At 42.3% G+C, this 22,753-nt stretch overlaps 2 protein-coding genes across 5 annotated transcripts in view; one reads left to right on the forward strand and one right to left on the reverse strand.

The window, feature by feature from the left end:
- Positions 1-76: 76 nt before the first annotated feature.
- slc38a5b (solute carrier family 38 member 5b) lies at positions 77-20,537 on the reverse strand. Of its 3 annotated transcripts, none has more exons than XM_063208775.1 (16): positions 20,346-20,537; positions 14,587-14,721; positions 13,901-13,970; positions 13,604-13,719; positions 11,906-11,979; positions 11,412-11,504; positions 10,418-10,499; positions 9,448-9,530; positions 8,974-9,032; positions 7,151-7,273; positions 6,029-6,108; positions 5,505-5,605; positions 4,817-4,941; positions 3,542-3,686; positions 3,183-3,286; positions 77-3,014 (listed from the first exon to the last, which is right to left on the reverse strand). In XM_063208775.1, the coding sequence occupies exons 2-16, from the start codon at positions 14,643-14,645 to the stop codon at positions 2,910-2,912; spliced, it is 1,419 nt and encodes a 472-aa protein (XP_063064845.1). In that variant the 5' UTR covers positions 14,646-14,721; positions 20,346-20,537; the 3' UTR covers positions 77-2,909. The 3 variants fall into 3 exon arrangements, with proteins under 3 accessions (XP_063064845.1, XP_063064846.1, XP_063064844.1); XM_063208776.1 differs by lacking the exon at positions 20,346-20,537 and adding an exon at positions 20,209-20,307; XM_063208774.1 differs by lacking the exon at positions 20,346-20,537 and adding an exon at positions 17,396-17,553.
- Positions 20,538-22,111: 1,574 nt separating this feature from the next.
- The window catches only part of ccdc22 (coiled-coil domain containing 22), a 29,643-nt gene continuing 29,001 nt past the window's right edge, over positions 22,112-22,753 (forward strand). For both annotated transcript variants that reach the window (XM_063208777.1, XM_063208778.1), the window contains exon 1: positions 22,112-22,577. In XM_063208777.1, the coding sequence (XP_063064847.1) occupies positions 22,528-22,577 (50 nt within the window). In that variant the 5' untranslated portion in view covers positions 22,112-22,527. The remainder of the gene's footprint in view (positions 22,578-22,753) is intronic.

Consider the following 22,753-nt stretch of genomic DNA (forward strand, 5'->3'; position numbering starts at 1 on the left):
GCACAACGCCTCCATCCACAAAACCCTGCCAGGCTTTCCTGGAAAGAGAAGAAAGACCACCACTCACACAAAAGGGAACATTTGATGACCAATCACCTTTATTGAAACAAAATTGAGTCTCTTCAGAAATGATACAGACTGAGTCTTGTACTCCCAGAGACCTGCAGCACCGATAGCTCTCCCCTCTGATTGGTCGAGGGGGAGCGGGCAGATCAGCTTCTCTCATAGTTGAGTCTCGGCCAATCGTCTCATATGACAACATGTGGAGGCATTCACATAAGGACACACATTATGGCTCTTTCTCAACGCCCAGTGTTCTAGCCTGGCTAGGACGTGAAACGCCCAGTGATTGGATACTCTGCGGAGTTCACCAAAGAGTATCCAATCACTGGGCGTTTCACGTCCTAGCAAAGCTAGAACACTGGGCATTGAGATAGGGAAAATATCCTGATGCCGTAAGCACAGAAGTCTGACTTACACAGTAATAGTAAAGGTTGATATAATACAAAAGCCACATCCCCTCTGATTTACACTGGTTGGAGTAACCAAAATGCTCACATGTGTCAACAGCCAACTCAACGTCAGATCATAAGTCTATATGACAGAAAAAAATATATAATGAATGGATGGTCCTCTCATTTTTCCAAAGTGTCAATTTTGTACCGGTGATTGATTGTATCTTTACTTGGCGTAGTATACATACATACAAGCCTTGAGGTAAACATGCAAAGTAATTTTCAAAAAACTGTACAAAACCAGATGAATAAACAACAAAAACAAAAATAATTGAACATCTTACTGAAACCCTCAGTCATAAAACTGACATAAGCACGTGCAGCACATATGTTTTATCGCTGTGCCCTTGCTAGGGGCAAATTCAGGACAAGTCCAAGTCCAAAGGCCATTTTAGGACACTGTTACTATTACCAGAGGAGGGGGAGGATACCTATTTGTAATCGTTTATAGGGCCCAAAACGTTCAGTAGCACAGTCATGAAAGTCCGGTGTCCTGTGAAATAAAAGTCTCAATCAAATGACAGCCCTGACTGGCGTGAAAACTACATGTTAATGCTGAGGTGGCAATTAACCATTTCATGACTTCAATAGCTATGACTAAGCAGCAGGGTAACCACGTCACACAACCAGGTACTGAGGAACTGGCACAGCTAAATATGTAATGTAAGTCAAGTCAAGTCTATTTCCTTGTCAAAAATCATATGTAACAGACTTAGCACAGACAGGCTTAGCACAGAAGTTTGAAATTGTGTTTGACCAGTCTCCAATGTGCAGTTTAACTAAAACATTTAAATAAGACATTGTAGGTAAAACCTGCTATTTATCTCTTGTTCATGTAACGATAACTCACTATTCTGATGAAAGATTTAAAGTATATTTATAAGAGGTTTGTGTCAGTCTTATGATGGAGGGTTTCAAGTAAAGTAAAAATGAAGAATATTGCTCTTGCAAAGCCCTTGACCATCAACCTCTTCGGAACAAAAAGCCCTCACAAATCTTTTATCGCATTGTATTGCCAACAAATATCGATCAAAGCATTTTATCACCGTCATGGACCACTTAAGTTCAAAGGTGACATATCATTTGGCAAGGCAACTAGTGTCTAGCTCTTTGGTAATACATTTCATTGATTTTTTTTTTCAGAAAATGTAAAAATATACATACCTCCATTGTCTCTCATTAAAAACATTTTATAAAGAAGCACAAAAATGTTTCCTCAGTTTTGACTGGTCTGCTGATGAACATAAATAAATTATGGATAATTAAAATCTTCTCCAGCACCTTATTTTCACAGTAGTGTTGGTGTTTTTTATACTTCTCCCCCAGCTGGCAACTTACATGATCAGATCTTTGATAGATTTTGGGAAAGGGTGCAATATATTTGAGGCCAAATACAAAAAACGCATACAGAAACATGTTTGAGAACAACTGCTCGTGAATTCTCTCACATGCTGACAACCCCCATCTTATGACAGATGCTGACATTGGCAACACCTAAAGACAAGACAGAACCAGAGGAAATTGTGTTTGAAAACTCACCTCAGACCGTACACCATTAATACAGCTTTAAGAGCCTTTTAAAAATCATGACCAAATAAAAAAATGAAAACAAAACAAAACAAAAAAACAACAGGTATTTGAGATGTTTACTTGTCTACTCCCACATCTTATTGCACCACTGTGTCAGGTCCTGGCTTCCATGGGACAAGCGAAAACAAACAAGCAGGAGAAAAGCAGTTTGGTTTTGGCAGCGCTGACACGAGAAAAAGAGCACAGCATTTGGAAATTCCAGGTCCTACCTCAAGGGATAAATTTAGCCTTTCCACATTTATTTTTTTTACTTTTCTCTCTTTTCTCCTGTTTTTCCCCCCAAACTTCTCCTGTTCTGGCACCCCCTGTGTCAGGAACCATTTTGTTGTGCCTCTCCAAGGCATAGGCCACTGCCAATATTCATTTCATATTTGTGTGTTTTTTTTTCAAAGTAATGATTCACATCTCATGTTCAACTAAATGGTCATCTTCTCCGAAACAATTGTGACGTCTCCCCAATAACGGTTGGCCACGGGGACACTCTGACCTCACTTCCTCTTCCTCTGCGACTATCATTGACTACCACGAGAGGTCACACTCAACAGACATTAGGCATTCGTTCGTTCTTAAGTATTCAAAGGCGGCGGGAACCAGGGTCTGACCGCAACGTAAGGGAAGTAAAGACTTGATCAGAGGGAGGGATCGGGGGGTCGGGCCTGTCCAAATGTGGCTGGCGCCGCGGCTCGCTCGCTCGTCTCTCTATTAGCTGACCTTAGCCGAGTCGAGTCGGGGGGGCCCGCGACGGAGGCCACATGGGTGGCCCTGGGACAGGCGCCAAGACCTCTTCTGCACAGGCGGGGGGCGCTAGTGTCCACCGCCAGCCCTCTTCTCCCCTGTGATCCAGTCAAGGATGATGAAGGTCAAACTCATCGTCATGAAAACGAAGCCCAGAGAACAGAAGATGGCCGCCTGAGGTGGAGGACAAAGAATCGACAAGGTGAGAAGGTGTGCGGGTTGGATAAAATGAAAAGATAAGAAACATTTCTCAATTTTTTACCGGCGACTACTGATTTTGAAATGTATGTCTTTCGAAGGGGAGTTCTGTAAAATAATACTGCTCAAGTTTCAAAATCTTACCTGAATCTTTGGTTTAGAGTTCATGGGTTCCTGTTCTTTAGGAACGATACGAATGTAGAACAGGCTAGGCAGAATGAAGATTAGGCTGGGCGCAGATGTTGCTCCTGTTCAAGGTGAAAAGCAAGGACAAATTTTTACAATGAGCGCGGATGGAAAAGGGCTCAGCGTGACAATAAAACTTATTGGGCTGCCTCAGTCAATGACGCACACACACCCCCCACACATGCGCACAAAGATACACACTGACACACACACACAAATGTGCATACACCTACACACACACACACACACACACACAAATACACAACCACGCACCTCATACACGTCCCCACATGTGACACAACACAACCCAGTCCTACCGATAATTCCGAAGATGTCACGGATGTTTGGCACCAAGATAACCAGAACGTTGACCACGATGAGCAGGCAAACGGCAATGGCAATATGACGCGCCCAGTGGAAGGGCTTCTCTGGGAAGAGCAGTTGCAGCAGAGCCCTGCGGATCTGAAAACGTGCACATACGCAGATACAGACAGACAGACAGACAGACAGACAGACAGACAGACAGACAGACAGACAGACAGACAGACAGACACACACACACAGACACACAGACACAGACACACACACACACACACACACACACACACACACACACACACACACACACACACACAGGTCTCATCATGAGCACCCGCAAGAATGCAGGGTGACGCACTTGTGGCGTCTCTTGCTCTACTGGCAAGATCAAACAAAGCACACTTCACCATACAAGGGCCACAATCTTTTTTTTTCACATTCTTCAGAATTGCTGTGACCATTCATTTTTTGTAGCTGATTTTCATTCGAAATGTTAGGAGCATGACTGGTTTGATAATGTAACTCGAAATAGTGACCATTTACAAAATGTTCACTGATTTTATGACATAGCGTGCAATGCTGTGAATCAATCACTATAACTAACATCACAGTATTGACCCCAACACACGGACAAAAAAGGGGTGTTGTCTTACATTCAGGGTTGTCTTGAAATTCAGGCAAATACGGTATTTCACTAGATATCAAACTAGCCCAAATCTTTCGAACATTGTAAAAAACATGTAGTGTTAATTAAACACTATCATGAATATTTGCTCCCAATCATTTTATAGGTAATTCAACTATTTGAGTGTTGAACTTGGACTTATAGAATTTCTGTTGATTTAGTTTTTGAGTTGAATTTAACAGTACAATTTTGAATGGGACTAAAATTTCAAAAAAATGACCATATGTTCTCCGAATAGTGCTAAATAGCAATACTTTGGGTGCATTCCAACCTGCGGACTTCTGTCCTTCCTTGCTCACTTGCCTGCTTGTGACCTTGTGATGATGTCACAGACAGCAGAAAATGTATTCAATATCTTGAAAAAGCACAATTCTAATGTCATTTCCTCATTTGCAATTTGGATGATGAATGACGAACAGTCCCCCAAAAATTGTTGTGGCAAGGCTGACAGCGGGGAAACTTTTTATTTTTAGAGGAAGAACGTTTTCTACACATAGGAGGGCGTCAGCAACATGTGAGGCCACAAGCACAAGTGGAGGACGGAAGTCTTCATATTGGAATGCACCCTTTATTCCAGTTATACCCTTACCGGGAACAGCACAACAGGCACTGTGAGGGTGACAGCCACTAGGACAGCCAAGCGCACACACAGGATGAGCATATCCAGAGGGTCCACCTTGCTGTACGTGTGAAGGAGCTCAGCCTCCGTGTTCACTGTTAGTCGGTTTCACAGAAGGAAAAAAAACAACAACATCAAAAACGGATACTCTGCGCACCGATGTAAAAACAAACAGCTCAAAGTACAAGGGACAGATAAATTCACATGGGTGTGAATTATGTACAAAAAAAGCAGAAAGGGATGAAGACCTGAATGTCATTTCAGCACAAATGCCTCTTCAGACCTAGCCTAGTTTTCACATCCCTTCATACTAATTTTACTCACACAGAGGGTCTGGAAGTCTGGAACTTGAGTCTGGAGTTCTGGGGGGAGTTGGTCTTTTTTTTTTTTTTTTACACATTTCGAAGATTTCAGAGAATCAATTGTGTTCACCTCTCCCACCAATAATCGTTCGTCAATGAACAAATGAACAAATGAACAAATGTTAGCGATTGGATAAAATAGGGTGAGTTCTTCTCATTCAAGTGAATTCACCCATGACTCAGTTCCAGCCCCTATGTACAAATGAAACCAGTAAGAGGGGATGTAAAACCAGGCTACTTCAGACCCTCATGACAACAGAGCAGAATGTTGACTGCGCCAGTGATCTTCTTCTTACCATAGAAGGTGAGGTAGCCAAAGATTGCAGTGAAAAGGTACATGACAAACATGCCCAAAATGGACACATTTGCGACAGACTGCATGCGTCTTTTGGTGGGACTAAAGGAGACCACAAAAGAAACAACAAAAAGAACAAAAACAAAAGAAAAAAACGTTAAAAAGGGGGTATACAATAGAGAAAAGTATATCATGGAAAACATTTCAGTTTTCATCAAATTATCCTCAAGAAGGACAATTCCACATCACTTCCCAATGGAGAGGAAATCCCACCAATAAGAGCAGTCGCTGCTTGATTCACATGTCTATTAAGCAGACGGCTTTCAAATTGTGCAATGTTTGGGGGATGGAAAAACACCAAGCTCTCTATGAAAAGCCTTACGGAGTTCTTGAAAAGGGCACTGTCTGTTGTGTGCGGCAAGACATGCACTATGTTTGTATGTACTCAGTGTACAGCCTAACATGATGTATGGCACAGAGTCCCATACTATTTATGCTGTGCGCTACTGTTTATAGAGTACATACTTGCGCAGCTCCGTGTAGATGGGAAGGACCTCGGGGTGACATACAAAGGCAAAGGCCAGGATGGGAACGGTGTAGGCGGTCTAAACACAGAAACACAAAAGGTGGAAAATTATTACGATTTATCACTGTTGTAATTTCATATCCCCACAACTGTGAATAATATCCGGTAAGAATGCCACATGAAATGACACAATTACACCTACTTAAAAAGGCTGATTTACACAGGTCCTGTGATATAAAACTATATATCTGTCATAGTTAGGTAACAAGATACACACAGACAGAGAGACTCCAGAGGACTGTCCTGTAGATTATGTGAGGATGACCTAAGACTGCAATATCAGAGGGCGCATGTGCCTAGTAACAAGCTTGACAACTTAGATGCAGAAACTGTATCTCGTGCCACAATAAATAGCCTGTCCAAAAAAAAAAAAAACTATAAATAACATCCAACCTTATGTGGTGACAGGACCTTATTAAGGACCTCATGTCAGTGTAATTTTTGTATTGATTTTTTTCTACCCTGTTGAATCTTCCATTGTAAAGATGATGAAACCACGGAGCAACTATTTAAGCAATGTTGCTGGGCAAGAAAAGGATTGGTTGCTATATTTTTTTTATATTTTTAGAACATGATTGGTTCTTAATATGTCAGATGGACTGATCATCAAAGGTTTCCTGGTGTTGATCTACCTTCACCTGATAAAGATGTTTTGGTTTAACATAAATGAGCCTTTCATGAATAACACAATTGCCCAAATGACTTGTGCCCATGTGTCCACATCTTTGCCCAGCAGCATTGCAAAACACGTTATCCAGTGTATCTATTATTTTAAAAGCTTCTTTGTTTTGATACAGTGCTACCAAAAAGTTTCAATATGGTAGGTACGGTAACCAAGATAAATGAAACCATGTGTCACCAACGCAACAAACTGGGATCAAGTCCGGTCTCCATTCGATTGAACTCCATTCATTCTCTTGGCCTCCTAAAGACCATGGCTATAGGACTGCAGCTAAGAACCTTTCGTCACACATCACATGCATTCCAGAAGAAACTCCTCATGAACCATCTGTACCTTATCAACCGTAGGGTAGTACAGGACTACAGAGCATGTCCCTCACCTGCTGGTTAATCGTGATGAACTTGGCCACACATTCATCTTCTTCATGCGTAATGTTGATGTGGGATGTGCTGTTGTCAAATGACTCGAAGGGACAAGGGATGTTGAACTTCTTGTAGATGACCTGAGAAAGCGGTATCATGATAAAAAAAAGTTAATTCATGACGTAGAACACTTGTGTGGCCTCACATAGTGTAAACCACTGAGAAGTAAATACCCTCCCACAAATCTAATCCAACCAGCTCGAATCAGATGATCGCAAGACAGGTACACTTGTCTACACAGTGATAGCTGACTTGCTCAGTGAAGTCATCTGTGCTGGAAGGAAACCGTGACAGGGCTTTTACTTTTCTTTTTTACTTCTCCTTCTACATGACACCTCTGGAAGACACTTCATATCTCAATCAGGCAAACCATCACACACAGGAAGTGCACCGGGGTCAACAAATAGAGCCAGTATTCACAACATTATGGCGACAGAGTAGACTACCAGATATTACAGATTGGCTGGGTTGGCTACTGTATGCCAAGCTGTGAAATTTGAGAGATCCGAGCCGCATGTGGTTGGCCCCTGAGCTTCCTAAGCCTGAGCTGCACTGCACTCCACACGTGTCTGATAGCAGGGCTCCTGGGGGGCTACTTGGCCCATGGCCATACAAGTCAAATATTAAACGCGCTGTTGTGTTTGTGCCAAATGTTGTTGACATTTAGCATTCTACAAACTGTTTGGAACGTGAAAACATGAAAGCATTTCAATAAGATGGTGATATAAGGCTGTCATCCTGACTAGAGCAACACGTATCTGTTTGTTGAGTGTACTGACAAAATGATAATGATATTAATGATAAGAAAAACTACTAGAGAGACTGTGGAAGCAAATTTTGATTGACCTTAGTTTCCCTTTTTACTGCTGACTTTATATTAACTCAGTGTAAACACCACCCGTACCAAAGCACAGATCCCACTCTCCTCTGTCGTCAGGGAGCAGTTATTTGCCCCTCTTTCCATTCTTTAATAATCATCTGTGGAACATTAGTCAATGGCAGTCCGTGAGTTACAATAAGACTAAAATATGCTTGCTGCAGAAAACACGTGCCTGTGGCGTGCACATTTTGGGCATGTATGCCTTGCCGAGCATATTTAAAGGGGCGCAATGTAGGATGACGTAGTTTGCGCGGTGCCCGTGGAATGCCAGTCTCATGTAAAAATGCTGTTTAAATAAGCTCGCTGTGAGAATGTTTTTCAACACAGAATGCTAGCAGTTGATACAAATCTGAATACGGTATGTAAAGCGATTTTTCGTATGAGAAGTGTTTCCCACACTCGTAGCACACCTCCGACACTCGTAGCGGACCTCTCTGTCTAAAGTTAGATTTGGGGTTCTCTGACAGCCGACCGTGATAGTGGTCGCGAGAGTCATCGTTCACTTACTAATGACTCAAATAAGCATCGGCTGACTCGGGACAGTGATTAATTAAACTTTTAATCCTACATAAAGCCCCTTTAAAATCACTTATAAAATTGTGTTCAGTATTTCACTTGAACGCAAGGGACACAAATGCGTGCGTAAGGTGGCACAGCAAGGATGTGCACTTGCTTCATAAAGGTAGCACAGCAAGCATGCTCCTGCCTCAACATCCAAATTATTAGAGCTGTCAGTTCTACTGGCTTGACTGGCTTTGTGCTTAACCTGGAAGGAACCCAGGAAGCAGAGAAAGTTTATTAATTGCACAAAATGAATTGAAATGCACTCTGTGAACTGTAGCAACGGCATCATTAAAGTAAAGCTTTTTGGAGTGATTGGTTTTAATGAAGAGCACCTACCGAGCAGAGGAAGAACACCATACAGCTCAGAGAGAAACCGCTGGTGTAGCCAAGGTACCCTGCAAAATACACACACCGGCTATTTATAGCACAATTATAAAAACACACACACAAGTGCACGCACGCACACACACAGCTCTCCTCACACACACATACATTCCTCAAGCATACACACACACACACACATGCACATGAAGACACACATTACTAAAACACGCACGCACGCACGCACACACACACACACACACACATACACACACACACACACACACACACACACACACACACACACACACACACACACACACACAAACACACGCACATACCACTCTCTCCACAAACACACACACGCGCACGCATGCACGCGCACACACGCACACGCACACACACAAAGCTTTCCTTGCGCATCTTAACAATGCCCAAAGCAGTGAGTCACAGGCAGTGTTTACAGTATCCTTTTACTAACCAACGTACCCAACTGTCTCATAAGAGCCAAAGGCAGAATGATGCAGATGCTGACAATGATGATGAGGTTGTTGCCATTCAGGAACCATTCCCTGCGGAGAGGCATTTACAAAATAAGAGTCCTTCGGTGAATATTTACAATATGCAAACTAGTTTACAAATGGTTTACCGTTACTGATACCCAAGGCCGAGTCTTTTATACCCAGCATACAGCAAGCTTATTTTATAATTTTGAGCAGACAAGTTTCCTCTTTGGGTTTATTTTTTTAAGTTGGTGTTTTTAGCAGCGCAATATATTGAAATGGATGAAAAACAGTTTCCTTATCATACGATTTAAAATAAAGTTTATCTTTAGGTCTGCACTCTGTGATTGTGCATAGAAATTTCCAGTAGAATGACAGTGGGTGCAGCTAGCCTGACTACCTTCCTTGTGTAGAATGTGGATGTATAGGAAAACAGGCAGTTGTCAAGATATTATGTAGGCTATATGGGTCGTAACATTTACTTTAGCTTTGCTATTTAGTAGTAGCTTGATTGTACGAGGTGTTAAACCAAGTTTTGACTTCTAAGACAACAATTTATTTGATACTCAACACACACTAAGATCAGCTCAGGTCACACTGATCACCTTAATGACCCGTGAGGAGGGAGTAGTGACCCCTGACGAACTGTCCTGGAAATAGTCACAGCCCAACTAGACCCTGCGACCCCTGCACAAACCCAACCGCACTACGATTGTCTTTGGACAGAGGAAGTCATAGAACAACAAATACTGTGTGTTGTCCCAAACAATGGTATGTTAGAATATGCTTTATAGTTATAGTTAGTTCCTTCTCCCCAAGGAACGTTGGTCTGTAGGTGCACAAATATCTTGTTTTCTCTACACTGTGGTGAGGAGGAGGAGGGGTGTGGGGTGTGGGGGGGTGGATGTGAACCTGGATAACCCTAGACAGCACAGAAATGGAATGACACTGCTTACCCCGTGTTGGTATGCTTTCCCAGAAAGGTTTGGATGACCAAGGGCAGCTCAGACTTCACGATGAAGAGGTAACTGGACATAGCTGAGTAGACACAGAAAAAGACTCTCGTAAAACAGTGAAAAATACCACAAAGTAAAAAAAAAAATGGGTTGTCAATATTTCAGAGAGAGTATTTACAACACAGCAGAGAGGAAATTCACTCTACATTACTTAACTCTACAACTCTTAATATTTATACACTTGTGAGTAGAATTAACGCTGAAACTGCTACACAGACCAGAATAAAATAAAGAATATTTTTGAGTGAGACCAAATGTTATTTGAATTGAGTCCATTTAAACTCTTCAAGAGTTAAATCAACACGGGTATTTTAACACTGCATATATAAAAAAGAAAGAGCAAACCCATTCACACACCCACAATTAGAAGTGGTTAGGTAGCAGATACCAGCCTTCTTGTGTTCCACAGGAAAAAAACATTGCAGCAAAAAACGTGCGCCAAACAATTAAATATTTCTTTTATAGGCCAAGGGTGTATTATGTAACTGAAGCAATGTTTCCACATGATTGTGAGGAGAGAGAGTGTGTGTCCATGCGGTTTTCAAGTGTGTCCATGCGGTTTTCAAGTACATGCCAGAGACAACATTAGCCCCTGTCCTGCTGGAATAACATGCCACTGGTACAACTGTTACAAGATGGCGGCCATTATTTGTTTTCCTTCGTCCGGAGCACGGGCTACTGTCAGTTACACGATTGCTGCCAAATCAACAAACTTTACAACCATGTGCTGGCCATATGCTGGACATATGATGCAATGCATTATGGGCATGTGAGGTGAGGTCAGGACTTTGTGCCGGATGCCCTGCCCTCCCACTTGGCATAGATAGATACTAGAGTGCTGCAGTTGTTTGTTTGTGAAGAATACCAATGTGAACCCTGACAGCGAAAACAAGACAGCTGATGCATGTGACTTTCGGATGGACGTGAGGCTCACCCCCGATGTTATGCATGGTGATCACCATGGCAGCCAACATCTTCCCCGGGTGTCCAAACGCACGCATTCCCAGCTGCTCATAGGCACGGATACCTGGGAAATAATTATTCACAATCAAGACTTAGACGTCATATCTCTCATCCTTGTTTTTCTAAAGAGAAGGTAATGGTTCAGCTACTACACTGAACTACTAAATTGTGAAGACAATGTATTACAGATCATGACACTGCACTTTGTTATAGCACGTCGAAGTGAGTGGTTTGTTGTTAAATGGACAACACTACTACACTACCGCACTACAATGCTACTGATTTAAAATGTTAGTCAACCATTAGGTCTTTTGAGACCATGATCAAGCTATCTGGGGACGTCCAGTGCTTGTTTGAGTTACTTTTTGTGTTCACATAACTAAAAGGTACCTTGGATGTTAACACACTAAACATCAACAGTGAAGACTACAGTAGTTTCTGTGATTGGGACTGTAAAATCCTCACCCACAACTCCAGCACTTTTAAGAAGCAGGTGAACAGAGTAGGATGACAGGAGAGCGATGCAGGTCAGCAAGATCCTGTGGAGGAGAAGACAGGAGTAGAAAAAAGAGCACATTTTAACATGTGGGTGGGTGGCCAATGGCACCACATCAGACTCTGTCATACTAAGGCCCAGTAGTGCGCTAGGGTCTGTGGTGCAAAAAAGTGTAAAGTCCCAATATGTCTTTTCCCACTTATTTCACACATTTATCAACCCTGGCTACATTCTCTGACAAACACAAACACGGCAACACACAGACAGACACACAGTTGTGTTCAGCATGAAATGTAGTCTATAGAGCAGAAGGAAGGTGCCCAATTCCAATTTGGTCTAACGTATGTTTTGGTCTTCTCTTTTCACACAGTTATCACTCTTGCCTACTTTCTCTGACACACACACACAGACACAAAGACAGACACACATTTGTGCGCCGCATGAAATGTTGACGATGTCTGACAGTTTTCCAGACGTCCTGCATTTTTGGACAGTTCCCATCATCACCCATCATGTGCCACCGAGACTCAACTCTGTATCTCGCACATGTTCACACCTGCGTCTCAATGCACAGCACAGCACAGCGCTGCGAAGTGTTAGCAAACATTTTATCTGCCTGCTACCTTGACACATGCAGCACGAGGAGGGGGCCCAGAGTAAGCGGTGTGTGATGCACGTGCGTTGGAGTTCTTCCACCCATCCCCACCCCCCTCTCCATTTCCCCTTCCCAGCCCTGCCCACCAGCCAGTCACCCCATACACACACCTTGTTCTCAGGCAGGCCCATACTTCATGTGTCAGCTCAGTTCTATATTTAAGTAGTGTAATACGATTTGGGGGACCATGTGGAGAGCTCCATAATACACAGACCCGCTTCCATCCAGTTTGTTCCGCAGACACAATGTTCGGTCAAGACCCCTCTCGCAACCAACCATGACTTTTGGCTACCGGTCATGAATTCTGCGTGTGTTGCCAGTTTTTGCGGGTGCCAAGAACACCGCAAAGTCGCACAATGGATGGCAGTATACCCCCAGACAGACAGACAGATAATTCACGACTTCCCAGTACCTCCGAGTAAAGCATGGTGCTGTGTGCCACCATAGGCTACTTTTGCTCATTGTTTCATTCATACAATATTGCATTGTGTTACATGCAGTGTTGGGCAAGTTACTCAAAAAACTGTAATACATTACTGATTACATGCTCCTGTCTTTTCAAAATAATCCCTTACATTACAATATTACTATATTTAAAATGTAAGGCATTACACTACTTCTGCAGTATGTTAGTTACTATCGCCAAAACAACTGTAGGCCTGAATATGGATTTACACTGGACTTCTTCACCTCCCGTCCAGGAGCTGTTTTGGCAGAATGCAGACTGAAAACTACCAGGTTCAGGAATAGCTTCTTTCTGACCCACCACAGTGAACATCATTAAAATCCAGGTTACAGTACAATGCATTGCAACTTAAGTTGCTATGTAACTTAAGTAACTACGGTAAGTAAATATTACAGAATTTTACCCTGTAATGCCTTACATTACTGCATTACAGCAAATAGTAATGCATTACAGTTTTCAAATTACTTTTTTAATGCGTCATATATTATTATTAGTATTTACAGATAAATAGCATGCTCTCCAGAAGTGACTTATTGTGTTACTCACACAAACATAACAATGCCGGTGTTGGACATGGCGTACGACAGTCCCAGAATCCCACTGCCCATGATGGCATTGCTGAGGTTGAACACAGACATCCCAAAAGAGGTCTTGCCTTCAAACTAAAAGGAAACAAACATCATGCCAGTTTTCATTTGGATAGTGTAGAACTTGAGTGGTTTTCCTGTTGCATTTGCAGGTGACAAACAACTGTTTGACCATACTGTTGAGGAGTTAATGACATCAGAAAAACAAAAAAACCTTAATGCTGATATTCAAAATTACATTGCCAAAGATACTTACATCTGTCCACTGGATTTTCTTTTGGCTATCACTCTTATGGGGTAGGAACTCTTCATTTTCAGTATCATTCCTTCGACAAAGAAAAGGACACAGAGTCAAGACTCAAGATGTGTAGGACAAATACAGAGCTGCAATAATTGAAAGAGCAGTGGTAATCAATTTGATGATGATATCGGTTATTCAACCTTACAAAGCAAACAATGCAATACCAATATTGACAGAACATGCAATAAGCACACAACGCTTAAAAGAAGGAAGTGCACTTGCATGGTACCTCAAACAGCACTATGCCACAATCACGGATCAAATACAATTGATGACTTAGGCTCAAGGCTAGGCAGGTATACAGTAACGTGTGAACAGTAACGCGTGAACTTCCAACCATTCTTACTGAACATAGACTTGCAGTTGGAGCACATTTTACAAATTTATTCAAGCATTGTCAGAAATCAAATACAGTCTAAAAAATGAATACTCTAAACTACATATAACAGTTAAAGATATCAATTTAGAGCATTTTGTTTTCGTCTTTTAGACTCTATTTGATTTATAGTATAACTTATAATATCAAGAACATTTCAGTTGTTACATTCTACAACTCATAATATCTGAGAATATTTTAGTTGTTACTTTTGGCATTTTGGATGGGCCCACATAGGGAGGTGTCAGTGAAAGAGTAAACATACCCATCTTCCAAAGGGACAAAGTCATGGTGGTGACCGTTCGCTAGCTTCTGCAGTTCCATAGTTCTTGGGAAAGGCACAGGTGTCTTGATACGCTAGGAGTGTTGTTTCTCTGCAGCTTCCTCCCTCTGATAAATTCTGTGAAATAAAAATAAAAGATGGCTCAGGTTTTGAAAGTACAATGGTAACACCTCACCGCTACATCTGTATCTGCATTTCACTGTATATGTGGGAAAGATGTCAGGGCTCTAAATGAACTTTTTTCATCACCAGCCAAAATGGCTAATAGATGTTCATCTTACTAGCCAAACTCACACTCCTAATGGGTCAAAGTGGCAAGTAAAATGGTCTTTTCTACCAGCCAAACTCAAATTTCACCAGCATTCGGTCGGCTGGCTGGTGTTAATAATAATAATAATTGAAGCCAATTGGAGCCAATTTGGATTGGAGCCAATTTTTGTTCCCCTAGGGGAAATTCTTTCTCTGCACTTTATCCCATTTGGACTAGTGAATCACCTTGAAGTACGCACACTAGTCCGTAGCAGTGGGCTGCCTGCTGAGCGGCGCCCGGGGAGCAGTGTGGGGGTTAGGTGCCTTGCTCAAGGGCACCAGCCGTGGTTCGGTCGGGCATTGAACCGGGAACCCTTGGGTTGCCAACCCAGTGCTCTAACCACTGAGCCACGACTGCCCCGTAATGTAAAGCCCTGACAGACGGTGTTAAAAATTTGGAAAACTTCCACTATCCTCACTGTAGCCAGTCTTTAAGGTTGCGTTTATGTGGACTATAGCCATGAGACCCGTCAAGATGTTGGCCATTGGATTACGCCGAGTGACATGTGTCTGCTTCCCACAGGCCTGTACCATGTGATGCTCTGAGGAAAAGGGAGATTGGTTTCCACTTCCTCTCTCTCTCTCTCTCTCTCTCTCTCTCTCTCTCTCTCTCTCTCTCTCTCTCTCTCTCTCTCTCTCTCTCTCTCTCTCTCTCTCTCTCTCTCCTCTCTCTCTCTCTCTCTCTCTCTCTCTCTCTCTCTCTCTCTCTCTCTCTCTCCTCTCCCTGGCTTTCCCTTCCCTTGAGGGCCTATCAATCATATGGGTTGGGCAGACTAACATATGTGACCGAGCTGACTGGTGTCCTGGTGTCATGGCATGGCATCTGCCGTTCCCAAATGACGAGAAAGACACATGGGGTGTGAACGAACGCTCTCTATTAGAGACAGGCATGGTGAAACGTGCACATGTACGACGTGCTTTGCTTTAATTGGAATGGGAAGAGCAGAGCTGGTTCCGTGAACTTTGGTTGTTCCTTTCACTGATACGTTGAAAATGTATCAGGTTGAAAGGAGTTTTCCAAGCCAAAGGACTGACAGTGTGATGCAACCACCACAGTATCCAAGAGGCAGAATGTGTTCCAATGTGACGCTCACAGGACTTGGCAAACTCACACAAACTCATGACTTACTAGGCATTGGTAACAAATTAAACACATTTTGTAACTGTGCATCAAACAATCTGGTCAAGGCTGCTTTCTACGTACATAGTAAAAAAGACACAGTTCATCACATTTCATCAGAGAATATTCCCACTGCAAGACACCTTGCCTATCCAACTGAAAGAGACGTGAATCTATTTAGGCTCATTATATACAGAATGCAAGGAAAGTATGAGGTTATTGTTTTGATTTGTACAGTCTGGTAAATATCATTCTCTCTCTCGCTCTCTCTCTTTCGCGCTCTCTCTGTCTCTCTCTCTCTCTGTCTGTCTCTCTGTCTGTCTGTCTGTCTGTGCACATAGTACACCGACTACAACAAGGCAGGCTGCCCTGGATGTGAACTATCAATGCATCTCCAGCGCTCCAGTATTTTTCCAGTGCAGTATTTTTACTTGGGGGATGGATACGTGGCTCAAAAGAGCTTGGATGCCGTCCATGAGTTACCAGCTGTAACTCCCCCTGCTCGCTGCAGATTTCAGCATTACCGACGTGACCTTACAGTGACAAGAATATCAATCCCAATCTAGACCAAGATAGGATAAAGTAGTCAAAGGATTTGTTTACCAAAACGTGAGCAAAACAGAAATAGTCCAACAGTCTTATATTTTGTTTAGCAAGTAAAGATCACTTTGGTCAATAAAACAAGAGATTTCGTGTGGTAGATATTCTTTGTCCGATTTAATTGTAAGGGTTGGTGTTGTTTTTTCATAACATATCATCAGCTAGTCTGGGAATGCAAAACCAAGAGAGCAATATTTCATGTCACTTCAACTGTAACCACCGTCTTCCAAACGTTCTGTTCTGAAAATACACACAGGAAAAAGTAGCCGTGTTTTCACTGGTGAAAGTTTTAAAATGTCTATTGACTATTCCAAGAGTATGCTGGACCATAATTAATATATAATGTGCCAATTCCCAGAAATGACTCAAATAGACACATTTTAACAGTGGACACTGCACAAAACAGGACCTGTCTAGTGAGATGACAAGTCACATATGGAATATAAAATTGACTACAACTCCACACACAGATTTTAAACGTCTAGCCAATGGTGTCCGCAAGTTCAATACAGCCAAGGCCTGCTATGTGGATTTGTGACACTCTCCCCAGAAATTACCCAAACACACTTGACAGCTGTACATCAAACACCACAGATGCAAAATGCCACACTTTCTCATGTGAAAGAATTCCACCGGTTCAGGACACGACACATACCATTCGTTCTTTTTAAAGACACGTTTCTTGTCTCTTGACACCAACACATCTTACTTAATAAGCCAACAAATGTCACTACTGCACGTGAGCGACCCAAGACGACTTACCCCACAGTGAAGAGTGTGTGTTTGAACTGATCCCCAGCCAGGCTACACAGTGATGTCCTATTCCCTTGCGCCCTCCTGGGATGCACTGTCTGGAGTCAACCCTTTGTACAGTGCGTGGGTGTATATGAAAGCAGTCAATGAACTATTTGCTTAACCCTCTTAGCACTCTGTTTAAACATTTTGGAAAGAGGGGTGGGGAGGGGGGGGGGGGGGGGGGTCTGCCGTCATCCATTCTTAACTCCTTCCTGTCCAAAGAAAGACACCTGATATCAGTTTGTCTTTGTGCCATCACTACCCCTCTGAATTGTTTGTACGTTGAGTATCAAGCCAAAGCCAACAGAGGTGTGAGCAAATACACGTTTCTGATTTCAAACTCTCACATTAACGCGTTGCTGCCAAAAACGAAAAGCTCAACTAGTTACAGTCTTCATCTGGGGAAATGGTCATCTGTTCACATCTATCAAAGCAATTGCTCATCTTTGGCAAGTCTCCTAGCCATGATTCCAGCAGTGGGCCATTCTTCGCCCCTGTGTGTGTGTGCCTCAGCAGCTCACAAAACCTGAATATACCCTCATATCCCTCTGATCAAACTCTGGCTTTACAAAAGATTTCTTTCATTCTCACAGAGGGTAAACCGCAAATTATCAAGACTGTGACACCTTCATGATTCATGGTCTGGGTCGCTGCAGGAGGACACAAATGCTGAGTCTGGATATATTAGACACACGGGAGACAAGCCTACACTTGCTTTCCTACAAAATTCACAAGGGACTGGATGACAATTCACACACCCCATTCCCCACCACCACCACTACCTACCACCACCATCCCATGACCAAAACACCCACCTCTCTCATTTGTGGGCTTAATATACACCTCTTTGTATAGCAAGTGCTCTAAAATAAACTCCCCCCCTCACTCGACTCCGTGATGTCTATTTATTTAAGATGGTTACATGCTTTTGGACCAGTGGAAAATATGCTCTCGGCTGAAATCCACAAGGGACGTTAAAACCGTGGCAAAGGTCGTGCTGCATGCAATTGGCATAGCGAAGGGCCCAGTAGCAGTAGTAAGTAACGACTTCATGGACGATTCGTTTCCTCATCGTACATAACGTGCTGAGCACATTTGTAGCCATAAACACGCAGGGAGATGCTATATATAATGGCAGGATATGCATGGGTATGCATGCAGGCCTCTGAAGACTGTGGACTCTCCAATGCTGCAAAACAATCAGGTGTGTGTGACTCTGTGCCTCAGGTTCAACACATCAGCATCATCAGTACAGAAAGTACTGAACAATAATTTCCCTCGGGATCAATAAATGATACTCTACTCTACAATGTGCTTTTACTACCAGACTCAGGGGACTGTGAAAAGTGGCATGACTGGAGGTCGTGTCCTATGTTTTGGATGTACGTATAGAATGTAGAAGAAGAATGTATGTGCTGTTTTGGTTGTATCAGAAGAATGTGTGGCCCATGTCTTGTATGTGTCTTGGAGGCAGTTGTTTTTCCAATGTTTTGGATTCGGCAGAAGAATTTGTTGCCAGTCTTACTATTGCTTTTTTTGTTGTTGTTGCATGTGGTTCAACTCCAGACGTTGTGTTCCCTATCTACGGGTACTTGTAAAAAATAAGGGGAGAGCAATTTGAAAATTTCCATGAGCGGTTCCATGAGAATAGTCCAGTCCAACCGAATGACGTAGAGTGCCACACGGGAGTCACAAAGCTTTGGGGTGGGAGGATGAGGGGTTCACTTCACCACCTCTTTATTTGTTGCTAGCCTTACTGACAGTTCAAAGCAGAAAAAAACACACAATGTGTTCACTCACTAATTGCAATGAGACTATTAGTGTTGGTGTTGCATGGAAGGTAATTTGGGCAGTAATACTGCAGTGAAAAAAAAAAAAACTTTCTGCATTTAGAATAGTCTGCACACAGAAATAGCCAGTAATGGGGCAGCTAGTTTTGCAGTACAGCACGTAACGCATGTCCCCTCTCAGAGTAGAACCAACTGTACCAAAAAGCAATACATTTTATCTTGACCTATTTTCCGTCCAATGTATGAGTGTATATTTTGCATGTTACATAAGACATAAAAAAGTGTTTTGACTTAGTGGGTTGGACATAAAGGTAATCCTACACTTTCAGCATATTCAGTGAGACAAATGGGAAAAACAATATTTGTTGAACTATACTGTACATACAGCTTCCTAATTTGACAACACCTCATGGTCAAATATTATATAACCTTCTCACTTTAAACGTTTAAAGTTACGCTTGAAGCTATACCCTCTGGGGCTCCAACATACTTTTCAGAGTAGCTCAGCACTTAAAGAAAGAGTGTGTGACAGAGAGAGTACTGACAATTCCACAGCCGCCCTTTTCTTTTTACTCACTTAAAGGTACGGAGTGCCACTAACAGCAAACACAATTTATGATGTCAAGAACGATACAAAACAATTTGCCTCATATCCAATTACTCATAAATGTCATTACACCCAGAAAGCATGCATCAACCATACTTTTAAAACACAACGAAATTTAGCTATTGTCAAAAGACACCAAATTATGATCATAACCGAATATGCACATAAAACTGGTATTTAGCCATCCACTCTTAAACTGCACACTTTTTAAAACATTACTTTCTTAGATCTTATCGCTTGGTAGTTTGCATAGCTGCTCTGCGCAAACTCAGTTCTTCCCTCCCACCCAAAGGAATTAAAGCAAAAGTGAAAACCAAAATTGAATTTAAAATCTAAAAAACAAAACCCCACACACAAGCATTCACACAAAAATGTTGACTAACTTTAGCCGGACAGGAAGGTTCCTTCTCGCCCTGAAGGTGGCCGTTTCCTCAGCTATAGCCTTCCTGTCTAAAAGAGTGTCTTTTTATGGCCCATGTGGCTGCGAGCTCTTGACTGAGAAGAAATGTATGGCTCTTACCTTTGCTGTGAATAGAGAAAGTCTCTTCCTCCCAGCACCAATTCAGTTGCTGTTATAGGCTTGCTTTGGAAAAAGATTGTGTTGGTTATGCTGAAGCCAAACTAGAATTAGAGCAAATAGAGAAAAGTACTACAGATCTAAAGAAAGAGAAAGAGAGAGAGAGAGAGAGAGGGAGGGAGTGAGAGAAGGCAGATAGGGGGGTGAACATGTGGAGGAAAAGGCAGTGAAAAGGGAGCGTGGCTCAAATTTCTTGTGATGTCACACAAGTCACTCCTATATTGCCAGCTGAAAACAGGCTACTTTCTGGATGCACTCGTGAGTGTCTGCAAGTAGGAATCCACTTAAGCACACAGGGAGGGACAACATACTGAGACCATTGTTGGCCCCGCTGACCACAAACACAACCATACTCTGCTTTCTAAACAACACATAATGTGGCCATTAGGCTGCTTTTACTTGCTATAGTAGGCCTATGTCATGTACATTGAGCAGCTCACTAAGTGACTGACCACACACAGTGGCACACTCCTGGCAGATGGCTCTATTTTGAGAGTATCTCAAAGTGTGGTCCTTGAGGTTTTTTGTTAGGGGGGAAGGGTGCTTGGCCTGAAGCACACTCTGGTCTGTTGCAATCATAGCACACATTTTAACTGCCAATGTTTCTTCATAGCAGTGTATTTGCTGTTGAATTCATATGGCCTGTGTTAGTTTTTTTGACATGTAGGGGCCTACATTCGTATGCATGAATGTGATATACGCTGAATGACATGATATTACCTGACAACTTCATCCATTGTCCTGACTGGAGACAAAGCAGATCACTCAACTGATCAGCAGATGTGCCAGTCATATTTCAAGGTTTCTTTACCGGCTGTCTCAAGAAGACCTTCAACAAAATTGAACTGAAGCGATGCCTCTATAATTTGGGAAAGATGAGGAGAGATTAAGTTAAACATTTCCAGCTTCTACAATAGATAGCAGAGTCACTTTAGGCTCTAGAGTGTGAGTAAATGGGAATTCATAGTTTCACACTCTCACACTGTGCTACCTAAAAATCTTTAACTTGTTACTAGTAATGGCCATCTATCCGCATCTATCAGATCCATTCATCAAGTCCATCCTCCTACCCATTATTCAGTGCTAGTGCGCCAATTTGAGATTGACAGATAAAGGTTTTTCTCATGCTAAAGAAGCATTTTCCCTTGGCCAGAAGGATAAGACAAATTTACATAACAATATGAAGGGCTATGGGGGTCAACGACTTCAGTGTGCGTAAAAGATTAAAGTTGAAGTTTGTGGTGGATAATTGAAACCTGGAAACGTATTTGTCAGCAGAGATAATTTTGGCGCATCTAAATCAAAATGTAAAATCTCTAATAAAGATGCCCCTGATTAAGGCCAAAAATTTGAGTTAGCCAATTGAAATTGTATTTATGTTTTGAATACGTTTTTTCCTCAAATAATTATTAATTCGTTTGAAAATGTAAATGTTTTTTTTTCTAAAAACTACAACTAAAAAGGATGTTAACACCAGCAAAGAACACGGACCGAACCGAAGTTGCCAGATTTCAAACTGATGGATTTTACGCACCAACAGAACTCCGCCTGTTCTGCGCATTACGCACGTGTCTGAGCGTGGTCATGCGACCTTATTTCGAAATGCAGCTTGGGAATGTAGTTTCATTACTCCGCTTGCATTCATTTATCTCCTGCTGTAGTAGATGGTTGAAACCAAAAGTCCCACAAGGCAGTGCGACATTGTGCTGCTCGCATATGACTTCCTGCCTACTTTGAGATGCAGAATTTTAGACATTCTTCGAATGTTAAACATAGGACCGGGACAGATGCTAGGCTGCAAGCAATGTGATGAAAAATATCTCACGGATAAACAATAACCCAAGACTTTATACTCACAACAATGAGACGAACGTTGATTTTGAGTCGCTAGCACATTCTTTTTGCTATTTCCATCGGCTGGTTACTCTGGCGTTTGGAAAGCTCTGGTCGCCAGAAGCTAGCCACCCTGCACCACATAGTTAGCAACTAGTAAGCTAATTTGGAGTGCAGTTGATGCTTTATAAGTATTTTTGCCGAATAACCATATGAATTCCATTTCGGCAGTAGTGCTGGAGCTTGTCGTTTCAAAAGAGAGCTATCACGAAGCTGCCAGTTTCTTGCAGCGATGGAGGAAGTTGACAGAATTTTAATTCATTCGCTCAAGCAGGTTGGCACGTAAGTAACTTGACGTGAACTGAGATTTGTGTCTGGAGACTCGTGATGTTCTTGCTGGAGAGAGTACATAAACCCTCCGTGACTGTTTCTCTGCATAGAACTAACCGTTGAACTTGCATAACCTTTTTAAACGAACTGCCACACAGTTGTCGTACTGCTGTCATGCTATATTCGTA

The sequence above is a fragment of the Engraulis encrasicolus genome, chromosome 10 (genome assembly GCF_034702125.1).
Source record: "Engraulis encrasicolus isolate BLACKSEA-1 chromosome 10, IST_EnEncr_1.0, whole genome shotgun sequence".
NCBI lineage: Eukaryota > Metazoa > Chordata > Actinopteri > Clupeiformes > Engraulidae > Engraulis > Engraulis encrasicolus.